This window comes from Prionailurus viverrinus, chromosome C1 (genome assembly GCF_022837055.1).
Source record: "Prionailurus viverrinus isolate Anna chromosome C1, UM_Priviv_1.0, whole genome shotgun sequence".
NCBI lineage: Eukaryota > Metazoa > Chordata > Mammalia > Carnivora > Felidae > Prionailurus > Prionailurus viverrinus.
Genome location: NC_062568.1, coordinates 116,042,046 through 116,065,664, shown reverse-complemented (window position 1 = coordinate 116,065,664; position 23,619 = coordinate 116,042,046). Strand labels below are relative to the sequence as shown.

General features: G+C 35.7%; 1 protein-coding gene and 1 long non-coding RNA gene across 7 annotated transcripts in view; one reads left to right on the top strand and one right to left on the bottom strand.

Moving 5' to 3' along the window:
• LOC125172570 (uncharacterized) overlaps window positions 1-23,619 on the bottom strand; it is a 40,878-nt gene that overhangs the window by 13,734 nt on the left and 3,525 nt on the right. For 3 of the 5 annotated variants that reach the window (XR_007154753.1, XR_007154752.1, XR_007154754.1), the window contains exons 2-4: window positions 12,020-12,094; window positions 4,076-4,153; window positions 3,866-3,921 (exon numbers count right to left, since the gene is read on the bottom strand). This is a non-coding gene — a long non-coding RNA (uncharacterized LOC125172570). The remainder of the gene's footprint in view (window positions 1-3,865; window positions 3,922-4,075; window positions 4,154-12,019; window positions 12,095-23,619) is intronic. The other 2 variants (XR_007154756.1, XR_007154755.1) reach the window with 1 other exon arrangement.
• LOC125172567 (bile acid receptor-like) overlaps window positions 1-23,619 on the top strand; it is a 50,449-nt gene that overhangs the window by 25,463 nt on the left and 1,367 nt on the right. For both annotated transcript variants that reach the window (XM_047870826.1, XM_047870825.1), the window contains exons 2-10: window positions 12,854-12,965; window positions 15,083-15,445; window positions 17,049-17,189; window positions 19,070-19,209; window positions 19,315-19,419; window positions 19,583-19,682; window positions 20,770-20,892; window positions 21,296-21,421; window positions 21,579-21,692. In XM_047870826.1, coding sequence (XP_047726782.1) covers window positions 12,902-12,965; window positions 15,083-15,445; window positions 17,049-17,189; window positions 19,070-19,209; window positions 19,315-19,419; window positions 19,583-19,682; window positions 20,770-20,892; window positions 21,296-21,421; window positions 21,579-21,692 — 1,276 coding nt within the window. In that variant the 5' untranslated portion in view covers window positions 12,854-12,901. The remainder of the gene's footprint in view (window positions 1-12,853; window positions 12,966-15,082; window positions 15,446-17,048; window positions 17,190-19,069; window positions 19,210-19,314; window positions 19,420-19,582; window positions 19,683-20,769; window positions 20,893-21,295; window positions 21,422-21,578; window positions 21,693-23,619) is intronic.

Genomic DNA, 23,619 nt, shown 5'->3' with positions numbered 1-23,619 from the left:
CTTTTTAAAGTCTCCTCTAATGTATTCCTCTTATAGCATCCAGAGTTATTTAAAAACAATATTCACTCAGTAAGTGAGGAATATAAGAGATTTACCTCAACTTGAGAGTATCTATAAAAAGTTACAGTTAATATCACACAGAATGCTGAAAAACTATATGCTTTCTCAAGATTGGGAGCAAGGGAAGGCTGTCTGCTCTCACCACTCTTATTCAGCATAGTACTGGAAGTTCTAGCCACTGCAAAAGGTCAAGAAAACAAATGAAAGGCATACATATTGGAAAAGAATAAATAAAACTGTTTCTATTTGCAGATGACACGATTGTCTACATAGAAAATTCCAAGGAGACCCATGTTGGGTGTAGAGATTACTTTAAAATCTTTTTAAATTTTATTTTGTTTTATTTTAGTTTTTAAGTTTATTTATTTATTTTGAGAGAGAGAGAGAGAGAGAGAGCACAAGCAGGGGCGGGGCAGAGAGAAGGAGAGACAGAATCCTAAGCAGGCCCCATGACATTAGTGCAGAGCCCGACGTGGGGCTAGAACTCATGAACTGTGAGATCTTGACCTGAGCCAAGATCAAAAGTCAGACACTTAACCAACTGTACCACCCAGGCACCCCAAAAATAAAATCTTTATTTATTTATTTATTTGTTTATTTATTTATTTATTTATTTTTTGCATTTTTTTCAATATATGAAATTTATTGTCAAATTGGTTTCCATGCAACACTCAGTGCTCATCCCAAAAAGTGCCCTCCTCAATACCCATCACCCACCCTCCCCTCCCTCCCACCCCCCATCAACCCTCAGTTTGTTCTCAGTTTTTAAGAGTCGTTTATGCTTTGGCTCTCTCCCACTCTAACCTCTTTTTTTTTTTTTTTTTCCCTCCCCCTCCCCCTCCCCCATGGGTTTCTGTTAAGTTTCTCAGGATCCACCTAAATGAAAACATGGTATCTGTCTTTTTCTGTATGGCTTATTTCACTTAGCATAACACTCTCCAGTTCCATCCACGTTGCTACAAAGGGCCATATTTCGTTCTTTCTCATTGCCACGTAGTACTCCATTGTGTATATAAACCGCAATTTCTTTATCCATTCATCAGTTGATGGACATTTAGGCTCTTTCCATAATTTGGCTATTGTCGAGAGTGCTGCTATAAACATTGGGGTACAAGTGCCCCTATGCATCAGTACTCCTGTATCCCTTGGGTAAATTCCTAGCAGTTCTATTGCTGGGTCATAGGGTAAAAATAAAATCTTTAAAAAAAAAGGAGGGGGGCACCTGGCTGGCTTAGTCAGTAGAGCATGCAACTCTTGATTTGATCTTGGGGTTGTAAGTTCAAGCCCCATGTTGGGTGTAGAGATTACTTTTATTTATTTATTTATTTATTTATTTATTTATTTATTCTTTGTTTTTAAAGTTTATTTATTTTGAGAGAGAAAGCAAGGAGAGGGTTGTACAGAGAGAGAGAGGGAGACAGAGAGAACCCCAAGCAGACTTTGCACTGTCAGTGCAGAGCCAGCTGTGGGGCTTAAACTCATGAACCTCAAAATCATGACCTGAGCCAAAGTTGGATGCTTAACCAACTGAGCCACCCAGGTGCCCCAGGTGTAGAGATTACTTAAAAATAAAATCTTTTTATTTTTATTTTTTTTAACGTTTATTTATTTTTGAGACAGAGAAAGACAGAGCATGAATGGGGGAGGGTCAGAGAGAGAGGGAGACACAGAATCGGAAGCAGGCTCCAGGCTCTGAGCCATCAGCCCAGATCCCGACGCGGGGCTCGAACTCATGGACCGTGAGATCGTGACCTGAGCTGAAGTCGGATGCTTAACCCACTGAGCCACCCAGGCGCCCCAAAAATAAAATCTTTAAAAAAGAAAAAAAAAAAAAGAAAAGAAAATCCATAGGAATAATAAAATCACTCCAGAACTAGCAAGTGAGTTCAGCAAGGTTGCAGGATACAAGATCAACACAAGAAATGAAACCATATTTCTATATACCAACAATGAACATGAAGTAACTGAAATTAAAAACAGTACTATTTACAATCACTTCGAAAAAAATGAGATACTTAGGTATATACTTAACAAAACATGTATAGGATATAGATGCTGAAAATTATGATGAAAGAAATCAAAGAAGACCTAAATAAATGAAGAGATGTATTACGTTCATGTTTGGAAAGGCTCAATGTAGTAAGATGTCAGTTCTTCTCAAACTGATCAATAGGTTTAATACAATTTTTATGAAGAATCCCAGTAAGTTTTTGTTTTGTTTTGTTTTGTTTTGTTTAGAAACAGACAAGCTTATTTTGAAATTTGATTTGTGCGAAAAAGCACAGGTCCCAGAATAACTAAAGCAATCTTACTAAAGAAGGATAAAGTGGGGGGGGGGATCTCTTCACTCAATATTACAGGCTTACTTGATGGCTGTAACAATCAAAATAGCGTGGTGTTGTACTGGTGGAGAGACAGATACACAAATCAATGGAACAGAATAGAGAACCTAGAAATACATCCACACAAATATGTCTAACTGAATTTTCACAAGGTGCAACAGCAATTCACCAATGGAAAGATTGCGTTTTCAACAAATGGTGCTGGATCAATTGAACATCTCTTAGCAAAAAAATGAACCTTAACCTAAACCTCATACCTTTTAAAAATAGTAACTAAAATCGTAGACTTAAATGTGAAACTTAAAATATAAAACCTTAAGGAGTGCCTGGGTGGCTCAGTCGGTTCAGCATCTGACTTGGGCTAAGGTCATGATCTCATGGCCTGTGGGTTCGACCCCCACGACAGGCTCTGTGCTGACAGCTCAGAGCCTGGAGCCTGCTTTGGATTCTGTGTCTCCCTCTCTCTCTGTCCCTCCCCTGCTCACACTCTATCTCTCTCTCAAAAATAAATAAACATTAAAAAAAATTAAAATATAAAACTTGCAAAAAAAAAACCACAGGAGAACATCTTTGGGATCTTGGGCTAGGTGAAGAGTTCTTAGACTTAGCACTTAAAGTACAATCCACAAAAGGATAAACTGATAAATTATACTTTATCACAATTAAAAACTTGTTCTGCAAAAGATCCCCTCAGGAGGATGCAAAGACACACCACAAATTGGGAAAAAAAAGTTTGCAAATCACATATGCAACAAAAGATTAGTAAGTATCTAGAATATATAAAGAACCCTCAAAACAGTAAAACAAAACAAAACAAAACCTCAGTCCAATTAGAAAACAGGAAAAAGACATGAACAGGCATTTCTTTAAAGAGGATATACAAATGGCAAATAAGCACATTAAAAGATATTCAGGGGTGCCTGGGTGGCTCAGTCAGTTGCTTTGGCTCAGGTCATGACCCCAGGGTCATGGAACCTACTTAAGGTTCTCTCTCTCTCTCCCTCTACCCCTCTCCCAAGTTTGCTGTCTCTCTCTCTCTCTCTCTTTCTCAAAAGAAAAAGGATGTTCAATATGATTAGCCAACAGAGAAATGCAAATTAAAACCACGAGATATCACTACACATCTGTCAGAAAGGCTAAAATTAAAAACTGTGAAAATATTGCATCCTAGCAAAGATACAGAGATACATTTGCATGTTGCTGGTAGAATTATAAAATGGTATAGCCATTCTGGAAACGTTTGGCAGTTTCTTATAAAACAAAATATACAATTACCATAAAACCCAGTAATCACACTCTTGGGCATTTACCCAAGAGAAATGAGCATATACTTGTACATATCTGTACATGAATATTCATAGCAGCTTTATTTGCCATAGCCAGAAAATGGAATCAACCCATGTGTCCTTCAATAGGTGAATGTTTAAACTGCGGTATACCTATAACCATAGAATATTACTCACCAATGAGTAGACTATTGATACGTACAACAACTTGGATCAATCTCCAGGGAATTATGCTGAGAAAAAAAAAAGCCCACCATAAAAGGTTATATAATGTATGATCCATTATAGGACATTTTGAAATTACAAAATTTTAGAAATGGAGAAAAATTAGTGATCTCCAGCACTCGGGAATGGGGAATGGGAGGAGGGAAGTGGGTATATACAAACCAGGGCAACACGAGGGCTTCTGGTGATGTTGGAACTATTCAGTATTTTGACTGTGACTGTGGTGATGGATACATGAACCTATGGGTGATAAAATTACATAGAATTTAATACACATGCAAAAATAAGTACAAGCAAAATTGGGGAAATCAGTATCAATGTCAATATCCTGGTTCTGCTATTGTAGTATAGTTCTGCAAGTTTTACCATTGGGGAAAACTGGATTAAGCATAGATAGATCTCTCTGTATTATTCCTTACCTCTGCAAATGAACTGACAATGATGTCAATGAAAGCTCCATTAAGAAAAGCAGGGGCACCTGACTGACTCAGTAGGTAGAGCATGTGACTCTTTATCTCAAGGTTGTGAGTTCAAGCCCCATGTTGGGTGTACAGATTACTTTTAAAAAGGGGCGCCTAGGTGGCTCAATCAGTGGAGCATCTGACTCTTGACTTCAGCTCAGGTCATGATCCAGGGTCATGAGATTGAGCCCGGGATCAGGCTCCGTGCTGAGCGTGGAGCCTGCTTGGGATTCTCTGTCTCTCTGTCTCTGTCTCTGTCTCTGTCTCTCTCTCTTTCCCTCTCTCTCCCTGCCTGTACCCTTCCCCCACACGCACACGTGTGCTCATCCTCACTCTGTCAGGAAAAAAACAAAACAAAACAAAACAAAAAATATACTTCAGATTACGTGCCTTTTTTGGGTAGAGTCCTTCAATGATTTCTTATTATACCTGGAATAAAATTCAGATGTCTCTCTAAGGCTCTTATGTTACCTAACTGGAATTTAAATAAAAACTTAAAAAAAAAAAGAAAGAAAAACAAAGGGGAAAAAATCAGGTTTATGTCTTTTCCCCAGTATCATTTTATGCTAACTGTGTCTTCTTTCCCCATTCATCACACTGGACTTCTTTCCATATTACACAAGCCAATAGACAACACTGTGTTGTTCACACGAAAACATTCATCCCCCAACCCTTCTGTGGCTTTTTCTCATCTTTTAGGTCTTGGCTTGGATGTCATCTCCTTAAGAGCCTTCCGTAATGATGCTCCCAACCCTACAGCAAACTAGTTGGTTAGATTTATAACTCTTTAGATTGTTTGTTACTGATATGGAAACAATGTTAATATTTATTTTAAATGGCATGTATTGATAAGATAACAATGTTAATATTTATTTTAAATGGCATGTATCTATCTATCTGGGCTAGCTGCCTATTGAGTGACTGTATGAAAAGAATAAACTTAAGGAGATTCCCCCATTTATGCTTATTAAGGAATATCAGTGAACTATGTAATTATAGAGTGCTTAGGTGACAGTAGCCTGTTGTATAAAATTTAAAAATATGTTCTGCATTCTCTATTTTAAAGTATTAACATATATTTGCACATATTTTCAAGTACTTGGAATGAGTACTATGTGAACAACATAGTAAGTCTAGGTGTTATCATAAACCAGGGAAGTACATATAAAAATTTGTAACAGAAAAGGTCTGAATGAATTACTCTTTGCAATGCTAAACAAGGAAGCTGGTGGCAATGAATTGTAATATTTCAGATATAGTAAGGGTGGAATGAGGGTGTAAGTGGTCATGGTGATATGAATTAATGAAACGTTTGAATCATTGAGCATTTGAGATACATCACTGAATACAGAAACTAATAATCATAGTTATAAGTAGAGGCTAAAATTGGTAATTATCTGAATAATAAAATTAATTTATAAAGCTCCTAGAAGTAAACATGGACTATAAGCTCATTGCATTGGTCTTGGTGATGATATTTTGGATCTAACACCAATAGCAAAGGCAACAAAAGCAAAAATAAATAAGTGGGACTACATTAAACTAAAAAGCCTCTGCGCACCAAAGGAAATACTCAAAATCAACAAAATGAAAAGGCAACCTACTGAATGGGAGAAAACTTTTGGAAATCATATATCTGGTAAGGGGTTAATTTCCAAAATATATAGAGAACTCACATAATTCAATAGTAAACAATCTGATTACAGAGTGGGCCGAGGACCTGTATAGACATTTTTTCAAAGATGATATAGAGGTGGCCAACAGGTACCTAAAGAGGTGCTCAACATCATTAATCATCAGGTAAATGCATATCAAAACCATGATGAGATATCATATCACAACTGTTGGAATGTCTTATCAAAAAGACAAGAAATAACAAGCATTGATGAGGATGTGGAGAAAAGGGAACTGTTGTACACTGTTGGTGGGACTGCAAATTGGTGCAGCTATCATGGAAAACAGTATGGAGAATCCCCCCAAAATTATAAATAGAACCATTATATGATCAAGAAATTACACTTCCGGATATTTATCTGAAAAAAAATGAAAACACTAACTTGGAAATAAATATGCAATCCCATGTTCATTGCAGCATTATTTACAAGAGGCAACATATGGAAACAACCTCAGTGTGCATGGATAGATGAATGAATAAAGAAAACATGATGTATACCATTTACATTTACAACAACAGGGATGGACCTTGAGGGCATCATGCTAAGTGAAATGAATGAAATGAGTCAGACAAGGACAAATATCGCATGATCTCAATTATATGCGGAATCCTAAAAAAAGCAAAATACAACAACCAGTTGGACAAACTGGTGATTGCCGGGGGGGTGGGGAGTGGAGGGTGGGCAAAATGGGTGAAGGGGATCAAAAGGCACAAACTTCCAGCTATAAAATAAAATAATGAACAGGATGGTAACTATACTTAATATACTGTACTGCATATTTGCTATTTGCTAAATGAGTAGATCTTAAAAGCTCTCATCACAAGAAAAAAAAATGTAACTATGTATGGTAACAGGCCTTAACTAGACTTATTATGTTGATCATTTGACAATACATACAAATATTGAATTATGTTGTAAACCTGAAACTTATACAAGGTCTTATGTCAATTACACCTCAATTAAAAAGATTAAAAAATGATAAAATAATTTATAAACTATCCCTGATACTTGTATACTAATACTGAAAGGGCTGAAGTTCTTTTAAAAATGTTTTTTTTTTAGAAGCAAATGTTCCTGATAAATATTTAGAAGTTAAACATTGCTTTTAAAACACATCAAGTAGTGTATGTTTGTTTTGCCTTATTTCATTGTAAGGTTTCCAGTAGAGTGTCAGTTCTTTTGAGACATAATTTGGAGCCTGTTTTTGGAATATTTTATAATCAAATAAATGAATTTATCATGCTGGAACTATTATTCTTTGGTTCACGGATTAAAATTCATAGACACAGGGCCTATTCTTTTAAGAAATAAACAAAACTCTATGTGACATGACTTGCAGATTTTATCATGAAATTCTTCCCAGTAGTAGATAAGGTCCCTTGAAGAATTCAGCAGATATACTGGGGCGCCTGGGTGGCGCAGTCGGTTAAGCGTCCGACTTCAACCAGGTCACGATCTCGCGGTCCGGGAGTTCGAGCCCCGCGTCGGGCTCTGGGCTGATGGCTCAGAGCCTGGAGCCTGTTTCCAATTCTGTGTCTCCCTCTCTCTCTGCCCCTCCCCCGTTCATGCTCTGTCTCTCTCTGTCCCAAAAATAAATAAACGTTGAAAAAAAAATTTAAAAAAGAATTCAGCAGATATAGTAGTTGTGAAGTCAGAAACGGGAGGTGGACTAAGATGCCAAGAAAGGTGGAAATGTATACTGTGCTACGTTAATGTGCAAGCAGAACTGGGCAGGACAGAGACCAGAGCCTAGAGTCACGTAAAATAGGTGAGTTAGAGGAGGTGTTACCAGAAGAATTGGAGGTTAATGGTGGAACATGCCTCTGTAGAGATGCCTTACAGGGATGATACTATGAGCCTGGTAGCCAACAGACTTTGTTTACATAAGTGACATTAAAAAAAATCATAGTGAAGTTATTTATGTATCTTGTTCAACTACATGAATTTTCATTGAGTTTCACCTCTGCTACTAACTGGCTTAGCTATGAGAACTTGAACCAGGAGTAGTATTTATTGGTGTTGCAGTTTTTTAAGCCAAAACATCGAGAGGGTTGGACTAGATGACTTGTATACATATAACACTGTACCGATCTGAATTATTATCAACATTTCTAATTGGATTAACAATTATTTTGTAGGTAACGCAGAGATAAACTTCAAGTTGAATTGTTATAACACCTGTATTAATGACGTTTGAATTAATGACGGTTTTTCCTTTCCTGTACATATTGCTTAGTAGTTTCTAGAGACCCAGTGTTTTGTAACCAAAGTGGGAGAATGTCAAATTTAATCAAGAAAACAAAATATTTATTAAGTAAACAATAAGGAACTCTGGGAGAGTGTGACCTGAAGGTCCCAAAGAACTCTATCCCTGATGATCTGGTTATTATTTGATTTATGTCAAATAATAACTGCCCTTGTTTTGACCTAAGAGAGGATTGTCTGGGAAGTTTGTCTCTGAGATAGAGCTGAAGCGTTGCTCTGCAGAGTGTCTGGAGCCTAAGTGTATGCAGAGTGCCCCCCTCTCCGCTCCTTGATAAATAGGGAAAAGGTCCAATTTGCTCCAGCTGGAAAGTTGAAGTCCTTGTTAAATCTATCTATACTCGTTCTGCAAGGAAAAGGACAATCTCTAGTAATATCATTTAACTGTGAGTATTTTGTCTTCTTTCAAAACACAAAATTTTATAATTTTATGCTGTCTAAATTAAATATGAATATTAATTTTGTTGGCAATTTAAACTATTATTAAACTGGAAGGTGTTAAGGGTATTTTTGGAACCCTTTAGTTTCCATCATCATTAATTTAATTTTTGCAAAGCAAATAAGCCAATGTTGTTGCTATGATAGTCAAACTATAAAAAGCATTTGCTCCTTGAAAACAAGAAACTTAAGTAGCTTATACAGTGGTTTGGTTTTCTCCTGAAGAATGACAAGGCAATTTTGAACCGTAGTTGGACTTCAGGTGACATTCGATGTAATAATGTAAGTTGATTCACAGTGGTATTTACTCTCATATTTAAAAATGAGATGTGTTTTTAATCAAGAACTTATTCTTAAAACACATTTTATTTTTTAAAGCAATAGGTTATATGTAAATTGAAGCCAACTTGAAATATATTCTGATAGGGGTATATTCAGGGAATTACACCTCTGTTCAAAATGCTATGATGATATTTATAAACATTCTTCCAGATTATGGAAGTAGACACAAACTGTATTTCCACATCTCTGAAGTATACATTAAATTCATAGCCATGAATTTTCTAAACATTTAATCTGTTTTCTCTTTCTTAAGCTGTAAAAATTACTTGACATGATATTAACTAAATATGTTTTTTCATTTAAAACTATATATGGAATTGTAGGATTCCATTTGTATGAAATGTCTAGAATAGGCAAATACATAGACACAGAAAGTGGATTGGTGGTTGCTAAGGATGGGGGGGGGGAGAAGAGAATGAGGAGAGACTGTTTATGGGTATAGGATTTCATTTTGCAGTAATAAAAATGCTCTGCAATTAGATGGTGGTGATAGTTGCACACTCTGAGTATTCTAAAAACCACGAATTGTACATTTTAAAAGGGCGAATTTTATATTATGTAAATTACATCTCAAAAAAGCTGCATGATAAAACTATATGTGAAGACTTCACAGTATAAAATCCTCCAAGTATTCGAAGGTTAAAGGACAGATCCTTGTAAAGGAATCCAGAAGCCTTAATTTGTGCTGTTATTCAAATATATTCTTTTCATTTTCTTTGGTTCCAATAAGCTCAGAGAATTTTGGATCAAAGAAGTTCTGCTCTGAAAAACCTTTTTATAATTGTGTATCATACAGCACTATCATTCCTTTTTTTCTAGTAGAGGCTACTCTGAAGAGTAAAATGTTTTTCTTATGAAGATATCTACTTTTCAGTGATATCAGTTTTATGCAATGCATTATTCATGATTCAAGTGACCTATTGCAAGAGTGAAAATGTAAAAACCGTGCCTTTAACGTGTCACTGTAGTTCTCTGGAGTCAATATGTTTTTCCTGTTAAAAGTTCTAGCTACGTGAAGATTTCCTACACATGATTTAGGGTTAAGGCAGAGGAGATGCAAATTCATTTCTGCAATTAAGCATCTTTTCAGGTAAATAGCTATTATAATCTGTGGAAAGTACAATTTTTTAATAAAGTTATATTTGTTGTAGAAAGAAAATACAGACTTTGCCCATGCCAAATTGATCCTCTTGATAAAAGCTTCTCTCTTAACTAAGTTATTTTTGTTTTTAAGTAAATATTTACTAGGAAAGATAACAAAACAGAATCACGCCAGGCCTATTGTAACTTTTAACAGGATAGGAAGTCTTTGATTACATACCTTTCTCTATGTTATTAATAATTTACTTAAGTGATCTTAGACTAATTGTACGAACACTGTATTTCTGAAAGCTTTTATTTACTATGTATGCATATTAAAATACTTCTATTAAACATCTAAAAGGCTGAAGAAAATTAGTGAAAAATTTTATGTAGAAAATAATACAACATTACTGTGAGCATTTAGAGAGATGAATATTTCATATTTTAAGAAGCATATTTTTAATCAAAGGCTTATTTATGTATGTTTCATGTATGCCCTGGAATATAACAAGCCCATAAACTGATAAAAACAGGTTTACTTTAGATAATATTTTTGGGTGTTTATTTACTAGCATTGGAAGGACTGGATTTTAGAACATCATTGTGATTTGAACCCTGATAGTGGCATTACTACAGGATACTTATGTGTGTCTTTGTCAGGATACTACCAGTTTTGTTTTAATGTGCTACCTCTGGTTTGTTCTATATTATTTCTCAAACTCTCCCTCAGCAAAGTCTGTATCTAAGTAGTACCAAATACTTTTAAATTATCAGACTTCTTCAGATATTCAATATTGTATAAAGCCTCATGGCAAATGCAGCAATTTTAAAAGGAGGGTGAATAACAACTTCAAGTTTTCACATTCATTTATAATTTTATGAAATTGAATTGAGACTCCAAAGAGAAGTTTGGAAAGAACTGAACAGGATCATTGCTAAAAGGGACCACACAAATTAAATGGATGGCATTCAGAATTGTTTTTTCTATGGAGGGCCAATTGACCTGTTGCAATATAGGAAACACAGAAGTGTATGCTGACTGATCATACTGATTTTAGTCCTGACTTTTCAAGGAAGGAAAACTTCATATCAAAGTTGCACTTATTTGGGGGCACTGTTTTTGCTTCATCTCTTCCATCCAATGCTCATTCTACTGACTGCTATGCTGTCAGAAGACTGGAGATTCAAACGCTTTTAAAGGAGCATACATTCTATTAGATGATAAAGGGGACACATTTCAGAGATATTACTATTTGAACCGTCTTCGTGGACATAGAAATCTTAGCCACGAACTCGTCACATGGGTAATAAATCCAAGTGAAAGATTTTTCAATATAAGCTCAGAGACTGTCTCAGAAGTTGGTCACATAAATTTTCTGGCATGATTTAAAACCCCAATTTCTCCTTTTTTGGTTCTTTTTGAAGGTGAAAACAGTCTTTATCTTCCAGTAGAGAAGATAAAGCTGTAAGATACGATGGACTCTAGGGTGAACTTTATTTTCTTCCAATAATTTTCAATCTCTTAAACTGTGATTTCCTGTTTAAGGGTATTTAAATTTTTGGAGTTCCTTTCTAGGAAATAACAAAAATAAAGACTTTTTTTTCCCCTTAAAGGATAGCCTTAGATTTTGAATAATTTTTCTTATAACAGCTTATGATTTTTAGGCTTTACTATTAAAAATAAAACTTTCTCCAGTAATCCATAAACTTTCTTTAATAAATAAAGTTAGTTAAGCAGAACCAAAATTAATGTTTTAATGTTTAGCATATCATAGGACTATGAAAAATATTTATAGAGGACTTAGAAGATAAACACAAGTGCTATGAAAGGCATTTTTTCTTACTCTTTAATTTCCTTCGTGAAAAAGTCTCATTTTTCTTCCTAGTTCCTCTAAATTTAGAACAGTGAAATCTTGAACCTATTAGAATAGAGATTATGAGAATCAGTTATTAAGACAAGAAGTGTGCTGGATTTTACATACATTAATTAAACTCTCCCAATAATTTTGCCAGGAGGGTTTTATTATTTTTCTTCTACAAATGAGGAAACTAAGGTTTAGGGAAGTTTAATAAATGACCCATAAGTAAGTGGTGAAAGCAGTGTATGAAGCCTGACACCAAAGCTTGGTACACTTTCAAAAGCCACATTAAAAAAAAAAAAAGCCACATTGATTATTACCAAGGTTTAATGAGTTATTTGTAAAGAGCTGAGCAATAAGAAATTGGCAAAATTAGGGATGCCTGGGTGGCTCAGTCAGTTAAATGTCCAACTTTGGCTTGGTTCATGATCTCACGTTTCATGGGTTCGAGCCCCACTTCGGGCTCTGCGCTGACAGCTCAGAGCCTGGAGCCTGCTTTGGATTCTGTGTCTCACTATCTCTCTGCCCCTCCCCTGCTCATGATCTCTCTCTCTCTCTCTCTCTCTCTCTCTCTTTCAAAAATGAACATTAAAAATTAAAAAATATATATATGTATAAAGAAATTGGCAGAATTAATAATTTGGCGTTTAGAAATTGAAAACTCACTATTTTTCCAATTAAAGTATAAATGTAGATGTCTAATTTTAGTATAAATTCTGCTAACTCCTCTTTTCCAAAAATAGTACTGTACTTTTATAAAGTCATGCTGAGTTGATAATCATGCTTTCAGATAGTCTACAAAAGTTTTATTTCCTTCAGGCTCTATTTCAGCATTCACTGATGAGTAAGTGAGAATTGGACCAGAGAATGGCAAATACTTATGTTACTACATCTGATGGGTACTGTCTTGCTGAACCAGTGCAGTACTATGGTATGTAGACAAATACAGTATAATAGTTAATAAAACATTTTTGTGTGTGTGTGTAATATTGGTTAATAGGGTTTTTTAAAAAAGAAATAAACAAGTAAACCAAAGACTTTAAATTATTCTCAACAAGAGGAATTAAAATAAAAAACTTAATAAAAAATTATTCCCTCTACGAGAATGTAATTTAAAAAATCAGTAATATTAAAATATTGTAAGCCAGAATCAATTGTAAAAGGGAAAAGCCCAGCGTGCTTGGGTAACTCAGTCGGTTGAGCATCAGACTCTTGATTTTGGCTCAGGTTATGATCTCACAGTTCATGGGATGGAGCCCTGAGTTGGGCTTTGCGCTGATAGCTAGGAGCCTGCTTGGGATTCTCTCTCCCTTGCTCTGACCCTCGTCCGTGTGCCTGCGGGAGTACTCTCTCTCTCTCAAAATAAATAAACTTTAAAAAAAAAAAAGGAGGGAAAATCAAGATAGTACAAAATTGTATTTAATTTTTAAAATGTGAATTAACATGCACATTAGAAGTTGTTTTAGGAGTTAGTTGTAGCTAGTTCACATGCAATTTAGTAAATGTAGCTCAGAGTGCTATTCAATATACTTGAAATTTTAATCTTGATATGAGATTTTTATCAAAGGGAAAGAAATAGAAACAGAATGCAGGATATGACAGGAATTTTCTCCAAAAAGAGTAAGGCTATAATATAAATTTATTTTAGGGGCAGTTTTCTTGTTAGGGGTAAGGTTAGGGTTGAGATTTCAACTCGGATTGCCATGACAATGGAACATCAGCCAGTATTCTACAGTCTTTTGACACTCAGTCAAGAAGGGCCTTCTTCTTTTAAAAAAAGTTACATTGTTTTTACCGATAACCTTTCTTTTCATATCAGGTGGTCATTAGTATTTACTCAACACTTAGCATTAGACTGAATGCTCTAAGATTGCAAGTGACTTATGTGAGTTAGTTAATGAAAATTATAATGTTTACTGATCTTGGTAGAATTTTGAGGTTAATCACCTGGTGGTGATTCAGCATCAGGAAAAGTACAAATATTGCTAGTTACAGACATAGGGCACTCAGTACTCCTGGATCCATTTGGAGCCAATTTTCTGGATTTAGATTTAACAATTTTGCTGAAAGTGAAAAGTAAGTTGGTGTTTGGGAGCTTCTGATAATTATAATAGTGATATTCATTAAGCATTATTTTGTATTTTATGTTTTATGTTTTATATTTGCTTTTGCATACCATCTTTTATTTATCCTTACAGTAACCCTTTGAGGTAGGTGAACTTATCACCACATAATTGCTAGTTAGAACTGTTAGTCAACAAAACACAAAAGAAACTAGTAATTTAAATCAGGCCTATGAATTGCAAAGGAGAGTGTTAAGGTATATTTAATGGGGAGTTCAAGTAAATAATATTTTTTTAATTAATTTATTTATTTTGAGAGAGAGAGAGAAAGCACGAGTCAGGGAGGGGCAGAGAGAGAGGGAGAGAGAGAGAATCCCAAGCAGGGTCCACGCTGTCAGCACAAAGCCCAACACGGGACTTGAACTCATGAACTGAACTCATGAACTGTGAAATCATGACCTGAGCTGAAGTTGGACACTTTAACTGACTGAGCCAGCTAGGAGCCCCAGAAAAAAAATTTTTCTTTGCTTGAAATAACCAGGTAACTGGTAAAATTGTATTTCAGGTTGGTATTTTGGGGAGGTGCTAATTTATGAATTCATCTCTTTGTTGGCCTGACTGCACTGCAAACGGTTGTATCCACAATAAGGGAAATGCATACAGTGGGGAAAACCTTCTTTCATTCCAAACTTTGGGAAATACGCATTTATATTTAAGAAGGAGGCTGGAGTTGGTATGCAGGCCATTAGCAACAACTGCCCTTTCTCCCAGCTCCTGGGCAACCTCTGCCTACCACTGGGACGGCAGCACTTACGATGCATTGCAATACAGTTTACTGCCTGCTCCTCATGCTGGACAGCAAGTCCTTGGGATGTAGTGGACATGTTGAACTGTTTGTTGAGCATAAAACTCTTTGACCTTTGAAAACAATTATGAAATTTTGACTTTTTACCATTTGTTCTTTGTTTATGCTAAAAACACCTAGATATTCTGCCAGAGCAAATCAGTTATCAGCTATACGACACTGATTTTCAAGAATCGCCTTTTTGCCAGTATTCTACCGTCCAGTTGCCAACAGCTCTACAGTCCCAATCTTTACAAAGTCATTTCAACACTTACAGCTTGGATCCACAGTTCAGTGGTGGAGAATGTGGACTTGTTTCCTGTGAATTAAATAAACCCACTTATGTGGTTGACCATGATGTTGAAGATGGGTACTCTGGAATAAAAAGGTCCAGACTAACTCATTCTTCTATGCGAATTAAGAGACAGGAAGACCTCTGTGTAGTTTGTGGTGATAAAGCATCAGGATATCATTATAATGCACTTACTTGTGAAGGTTGCAAAGGTAAGGATAAAGTTAAAACGAAACTGAAGTCCTAGTGTTCACTGAAGAGACATGAAATTTTAGGCCTGTAAGAATAGCCTTACTTTTTAAAGTGTGAAAAAGAAAACCAGGGAGACCCATTGATGTATTTAAAGGTGATCCATCTGTGGCATAAAAGACATGAAAGTGGAATGTAATAAAGTTTTGATTTAGTTTTCATTTTTGATGAAAACTTTTACATTTAAATACAAACTTCAATATTTATATAATAGCAGGAGGTTTCTGTGTTCCTAGATGAATCTGATATTGGAATGGAAAATGACTTTTAAAACCATCTGAAGGGTAACTAATACATCTTCTCATGCGGCTGGTATAATTCATGCATTAGAAAGGAATTCGAAATTAAATGACTTCTATGAGTCTATTTTAATTCTTTTGGAATGCTTTTTTGAAAACAAATGGGAAGTTTGCAACCAAAGATCATTATTGACAATGAAATTTTCAAAAAGTGAAATAGCCCTTGATGAAATTTTGAGGTATTAAAACACTTCTGCACTATTTTTATTTACAAATGCAATGTTGAGACAGACCTGGAAATGCTTAGGCCAATGCAGCACTAGGTAAACATATCTATTAGAAGTTCACGGTGAAGACTTACTGTCAGAATCTCACAGCATACCCCTCACAAAGAACAGCCAAATAAAGACTGTGGGAAATGAAGTACCAGCTTTGTGAATAGAATAGCTGGGCATGTATTTGCTTACTCTTAAAATGCAGGGCCTTGCTGTTAAAACTAGGTGGAGGATGAGGCATAGTTCTTGAAGACTTCAGCTGACCTTTCTGCTCCCTTTGTTGAATCTAAGTCATGAAACTCTCACTCTCAAGTGTGGCTACAGAAAAAAGGTATGGCAGGCCTCTGAGAGAGGCATTGACATGGCTTATCAACTTTACTGCTTGGAATGGATTAAGAAGGTAGCAGGGGTGACTACAGAGAAATGGGAAATAAAAGAGGAAATGGGAAGGGGGACTGCTATGCATGGATTTACGAAATGAAAGAGAAAATATAGATACCTCCACCAAAACACACACACACACATAACACAGCCGACTCAATGTCTCAGGCCAAATAACTTAAAAATATTTTCTCACCTGTGGGGGTGCTAAAAAAGGAAGGACAGGGGACTAAGTTTCAAAGAATAACTCTTCCTTTATGGGTTGAGGTGGAAATGTGAGGAGAGCAGAAAAGAGGTTTCACCTGAGCACATATTATTTCAAAGGCAGCTAGAGAGATGCTTCATGGAATCTTGATAGTCTGCAGAACATAGTTATAAAAATGCTTTAGATGATATAGTATAACCATAGTAAAATAGATAAAATCTTAATGTGTTGGAGCTATTTAGTTTAATTTTCAGATGTGATTATTGAAAGGAATACCCTTGGAATAGAATATTATCAATCACGAGGGAATATAAATGTATATCAAACCAAACCTTCTTATTGATAGAAAAACACACTTTATTGAAATAATTTTATTTTAATCATTTTACTAGGAAGGTATATATTAATGAAAAACAACTAAAAATACCTAATCGTAAATTTTAAAAGTAGTATTTCTTGTCATTAGGTTTTTTTCGACGTAGCATCACCAAAAATGCAGTATATCATTGCAAGAATGGTGGCCACTGTGAAATGGACATGTACATGCGTAGGAAATGTCAAGAGTGCAGACTAAAAAAGTGTAAGGCAGTAGGAATGTTGGCAGAATGTAAGTATTATTGTGGATTTGGGGGGCTCTTTTTTTGAGGTGGATTTTAGTTTTTCTTATCTTCCTGACAACTTAATGCATTCCTCAGATTGTCATTTTGAATTGTAACATAGTTATCTAGATTTAAGCTATTTCTCTAGCAACTGATAAATTAGGATGACCAGTAACCAATCTAGGTAGTTATTTCCATAAACCCCATTCTATACTATATTGCTGTAATTTTGCCAGTAATCATATCTTCTTAACTGGAAATCCTTGTACTGCCATATTACTTAACTTAAAGTTATATAATGTATCTATAAAGAGCAGAATTTTATTAAAAAAAAATTTTTTTTTTAACATTTATTTTTGGGACAGAGAGAGACAGAGCATGAATGGGGGAGGGGAGAGAGAGAGAGGGAGACACAGAATCGGAAGCAGGCTCCAGGCTCTGAGCCATCAGCCCAGAGCCCGACGCGGGGCTGGAACCCACAGACCGCGAGATCGTCACCTGAGCTGAAGTCGGACGCCCAACCGACTGAGCCACCCAGGCGCCCCAAAAGAGCAGAATTTTAAATTGGTAGTTCCCCTTCTTTGGTCTGGTATCTTTACAAGCCTACATGATACCATGATAGGGAAGTAGAACCTACTAACAACCCATAGGTGTCAAAACCCAACTCAACAGGCAAAAGAGTACCTAAGCTGTTTGGGTTTCTTGTATGTTCACTGAATTTTTAGCTGATAACTTACATGATGTCATTTAATCCTCAGAGTAGCACTAAGATTTTGGCATTATTTCCTCAATTTCTCCTATTTCCCAGGGCTCAAAATCTCATGGTGATTTCAAAATTTCATTTTTCTTAGTAAGGTACTATCAATGTTTTCTTCTCATGTCTAATCTTGCACAAACTCTTATCATCTTGCACTTATACTATTATATTAATTTTATGGCTATTTCTTCATTTTCTGTTTTTTAGTTCAATCTACCTTCCACTGCTATAATATTCTTCAATTTTTATTAAGTTACATTCTTGTTCAATAAATACCAATGCAGTATCCTGTTTATTTTATACAGCTTATTATAATAAAATCCAAACTCTTCAAAGTTTTTGAGTGAAAGGATTCCTATTTAAGATTCTAGGGTTGGAGAAGATCTTAAGGTTATCCTGTCCAGCCTGAATCCTTTACTTTATCCCTGTCTTGAGACTGCTCGGGCTGCCATAACAAAATACCATTTTCTTGTCTTGTTAGGAAAAAATTGACTTAGCTCATTTGAAAAATCACAAAATATTCTCTTGACCTTATATAAAAATCAAAGAAAAAAAGCTCATGGATAAGGTAGTTAGTTCAACTGCTATACCAATTGATATTTTATATTACTTCCAACATCTAATTAATGTGTATATTTCTCTGACATAAAAAGGTCTAAACTTATAGTTTGGAGATGCAAAATTAATTTTTAATTTATGTCTAGGCTATGTATTTTTTTTGATGTTTATTTTTTGAGACACAGTGCGAGTGGGGGAGGGGCAGAGAGAGAGGGAGATGCAGAATCCGAAGCAGGCTCCAGGCTCTGAGCTGTCAGCACAAAGCCTGATTGATGCGTGGCTTGAATTCACGGGCCATGAGATCATGACCTGAGCCGAAGTTGGAAGCTCAACCGACTGAGCCACCCAGGTGCCCGTAGGCTAACTATGTATTTTTAAGCAGAAGGTAGTGATGGAAGGAAAAGGAGAAAGTAATGTAGTAAATTTAATTACTGCTTGCCATAAAAGAAAGATTCTTTGTGAAAAGACAAGTCTATGATTATATATGTATCCAGTATAAGACAATTTTCATCAAATCCTAGAATGTTATTTGCCATACCTAAAACATTTTATATGAATTTTGTAATATCACAGGTTTGCTCACAGAAATCCAATGCAAATCAAAGAGACTTCGAAAGAATTTTAAGCAGAAGAATAGTTTTTCCTCTAGCATCAAAGTGGAAGAGGAAGTAGACAGCAAGCTTGTATCATCCACCACTAGATCTGGAAAAGTGGCAAGACTCTTCTTATAAAATTTCTTGTTTCTTTAATGATGACATGATGTCTTGTTTAATAAGAATTCATTATAGTTCTCCTCCCTCCCCCATGTTTTCTTACAGATTAAGGAGAGCATGGAACTAACTCACGAGGAACATCAGCTCATTAAGGACATTATGGCTGCTCATCAAAAATACACAAGTCCTTTAGAGGAAACAAAGATGTTTGTATGTGTTCATTATTGGCAGGAAATAATTTATAACTAATTATGTTAGAAAATAAGAGTGTCAATGTGAAAGTTAAAAATTTAAACTTGTAATTTAAAAGTTAAACATTTTAATTTACTTAAAAGAAAAAAATCTATTAACCTTATTTCTTTTTGCTGGCTAGCTCCAGAAGTATGCAAATCCTGAGCTGAGCTTTTTGCAACTCTCGGAGACCATGGTCCTACACCTACAGGGGTTAGTGGATTTTACCAAGGGACTCCCAGGTAATCACTTCACCTTTGGAAAAAAAATTACTTTAACACTTTTTTTTTTAATTAAAAAAATTTTTTTTAATGCTTTTATTTATTTTTTTGAGACAGAGAGAGACAGAGCATGAGCAGGGGAGGGGCAGAGAGAGGGGGAGACACAGAATTTGAAGCAGGGTCCAGGCTCTGAACTGGCAGCATAGAGCCCGACGTGGGGCCTGAACTCATGGACCGCGAGATCATGACCTGAGCTGAAGTCGGACGCATAACCGACTGAGCCACCCAGGCGCCCCAACACTTTTTTTTTTTTTTTTAAGTTTCCTATTTTAAAGGAAGGGGACCATTTAGGAAAACAAAAACCTCTATTTTTCCAGCAAAGCTGGTGGAAATGGTTCATTTTGTCTGCTTTAATTTTTTTTTTTAACGTTTTATTTATTTTTGAGACAGGGAGAGACAGAGCATGAACAGGGGAGGGTCAGAGAGAGGGAGACACAGAATCTGAAACAGGCTCCAGGCTCTGAGCTGTCAGCACAGAGCCTGATGCGGGGATCGAACTCACAGATCGTGAGATCATGACCTGAGCTGAAGTTGGCCGCTTAACCAACTGAGCCACCCAGGCACCCCATTTTGTCTGCTTTAAACAATCAGGTAGTTGAAAGTATAAATATTTTAAAATATTCAAATGACTCCAAGGACTTAGGAGCAAGAGAAATAATATGACTGACTGTATCTTTTAACTTTAGCTAAAACATGAAACAAAATTGCCGGTACAGTATGAAAAAATCAAGGTACAGTTGGCCAAAACTTACCTATCTACATATACAGATAACTCACTGTAAAAATAAATTCTTTGAGGCTAAACTATGTTTGATTTGCTCTTGCCATATGAAAGTATTATGATCTAGTTCTGATGAAAGTGCTCCAAAATATTATCATGTGGAATCAAGAATTTTATTTAGATTTGAAGTTACAAATTGTGATTATTCTAAGGAAACAATTAGGATTTATATTGTAACTAAATGGATAGTTAAAAATACTAAATCTTATACCTGAAAATTATCTTTTCATTATTGATTTCAAACAATTATGTGATCTTTTGTTAAAGGATTTGAAAATTTGACAACTGAGGACCAGACTGCATTACGTAAAGGATCAAAAACTGAAGTGATGTTTCTTCACGGGGCCCAACTTTACAGCCTGAAAAAATGTCTTTCGTCAGCTTCTGAAAGTAAAAAAGTCCGGCCAACATAACCTTACTGTTAACAGTTACTATTAAATACAGCAGCAAATTATACAAATTGAGTTATTTTTCTTATTGTATTTTTGTTTTACTAGTTAGTGTAGTAATAAGAATTTCGTAATAGCTTTTCTAATTCATTGGTCTAGCTTTTGCTTTTCTTTTAAAGTAAACCATTTTTATTATATGGCATCATAAGAAAAATCTTTTTGGAAGGTTGTCTACACAAAATTTATATAAAATCTAAACTATTAATCTCACTTCCCGTTTCAGTAATAAAAATTATAAATCTACCATTTGTTGGGAATGTTTCCTAACAGATTAGAGAGAATGGATTTACTATCTGTGTAAAGTTTTTTCAAAAATCAGACTTTATGTTTTCCCCTGTTACTAGGTACTATGAGAATATCAGATCATTCAGATCACTCACTGAATTGTCACAATCAGAGTGTTAATAGAAGTGTTATTTATTCTATGGAAACCTTTTGCAACGGAGACTGTCCTCCTACTACACTGACTGGTAATATTACATATCATACAAAATATAATGGGTGGAAAAAATTGGTCAGATATAATGTTTTATTTTATTATTCTGCTTTAAGAAAAAATGATAATGACAATATGTTTGATTCTGCACTATGTTCTGATGAAAATACATTTGATATTAATCTTTTTAGGTATTGCTGAAGAATTTATTAACACATTGTTTTACTTCTACAGAAGAATGAGTGAGCTTAATATTACTAATACTGAATATGCTCTGCTTGCAGCAACAACTGTGTTTTTTTCAGGTAAAAACCATTCAAAAGTAAAAATTTGGATTAAGTTTGGCAATCAAATCATGATGTCTGTGGTTATTACATTATTCACTGATGCCAAATGTAACAATTTTGTTTCATCAAAATCTCTTTCTCCTTGAGAGAATTCTCTTTAGCTTACAAACATGCTATAATTTCTTGCATCTCAAAAAACGCCTTCTTGACCTATAATCCCCTTTCAGCTGTTCTCCCATTTCTCTGTTCTACTTTACAGAAAAAAAAAAAACTTTTTGAGTTGTCTGTGCTCCTGCCTTTATTTCTCTCATTTACTCATGAACCCACTGCAGTCAGATTTTGTCCCCTTCTTTCCATTCTGCCATAACTTGTCAAGATCTTTAGTAATCTGGCATTGCTGATTCAAGTGGTCAATTCTTAGTCCTTAGTGTACTTGACCCATCATCAACTTCATCTGACAGAGCAGATCATTCCTTCTTTCTTGGAACACTTTCATCACTTGGCTTCTGTTGGTCACTCCCTCCCTTTTGAAAAAAAAATTTTTCCCCACTTAATTTCCAGGACATCACACTCTCTTGATTTTCCTCCTCAATGACTGCTCTTTCCTTCTCCTTTGTTGACTCCTCCTCATCTTTCACACTGATAAATGCTAAGAGTGTTCTAAGGCTCAGTTCTTTTCTCTTCCATACTCACTTCCCCTGAAATTTCATCCTATCTCATGGTTTTGAACACCATCTACATGTTAACAACTCTCAAATTTTTTTATCTGAGAGAGAGAGAGAGAGAGAGAGAGAGAGAGAGAGAGCGCGTGTGTGTGCAGGAGAGTGAGTGGGGGAGGGGCAGAGGGAGTGAGAACTTAGGCAGTCTCCTTGCTGAGCCTGAGCTGAGTATGGAGCCTGATGTGTGGGGCTCAATCCCATGACCCTGGGATCACAACCTGAGCCAAAATCAAGAGTTGGATGCTCAACTGACTAAGCCACCCAGGCGACCCAGCCAATTCCCAAATTTATATACCAACTTGGACTGCTCCCCTAACTCCACTAAATAGCCTACTCAAGATTTCAACCTGCAGTAAGGCATATCAAATTTAACCTATCCCAAGATGAACTCCTGATCTCTCCCCGATCCTCCTATGTTCTTCCTCCATCTTTACTAAATGGCATCTCCATCCTTCAAGTTGCACAAACCAAAAACCCATATCAAAAAGGCAACATCTCCTGTTGGCTCTAGCCTCAGAATATATCCAGAATTCAACCATGTCTTACTGTTCTGTTCCTGCCACCCTAATTCAAACTAGTGTCCTTTTTTGCTTTCCTGTTTCTGCCCTTTCCTCCCTAGGGTCTAGTCTCTATATGGAGACCAGAGTTATTCTTTTAAAACATAGGCCAGATCATTTCACTTCTCTGCTCATAACCCTTTCATGGTTTCCTATTCTACATAGCTTAAAGCCCAGTTTTTTCCATTATTGCCTACTACTATTCCTTTTGCTTACACCACCACAGCCACATTTTTTTTTCCCACATTACTTTTGATACATTTTGCTACTTGAAAATGTCAAGCAGTCTCCTGCCACAGGTTGTACTGTACTTGACAAATATCCTTGGAAACCTATTTCCCCAGAATAGCTACATGCCTCCCTCCTTCATCTTGGATCTCTGCTAAATGTCATCCTATCTCTGATTATCCTTTTAAAAATAACTAGTGTGCCTCCCCCCCTAAATTCTTATCCCTTTCTCTGTTTGTCTCTGTAACACATATCATTGTCATATTATATTTTTATTTAAAATGTGTATATGTCTCTTTTCTCATCCACTCCTCCCAAACTCAGGATATAAGCTTAATGAGGGCAGGAAATTGTGTCTATTTATGTTCACTGCTGTATCTCTACCAAAATGCCTGGATAAATAATTGTTGCCTAAGCGTTAAGAAATTCTTGGTTGGTTCT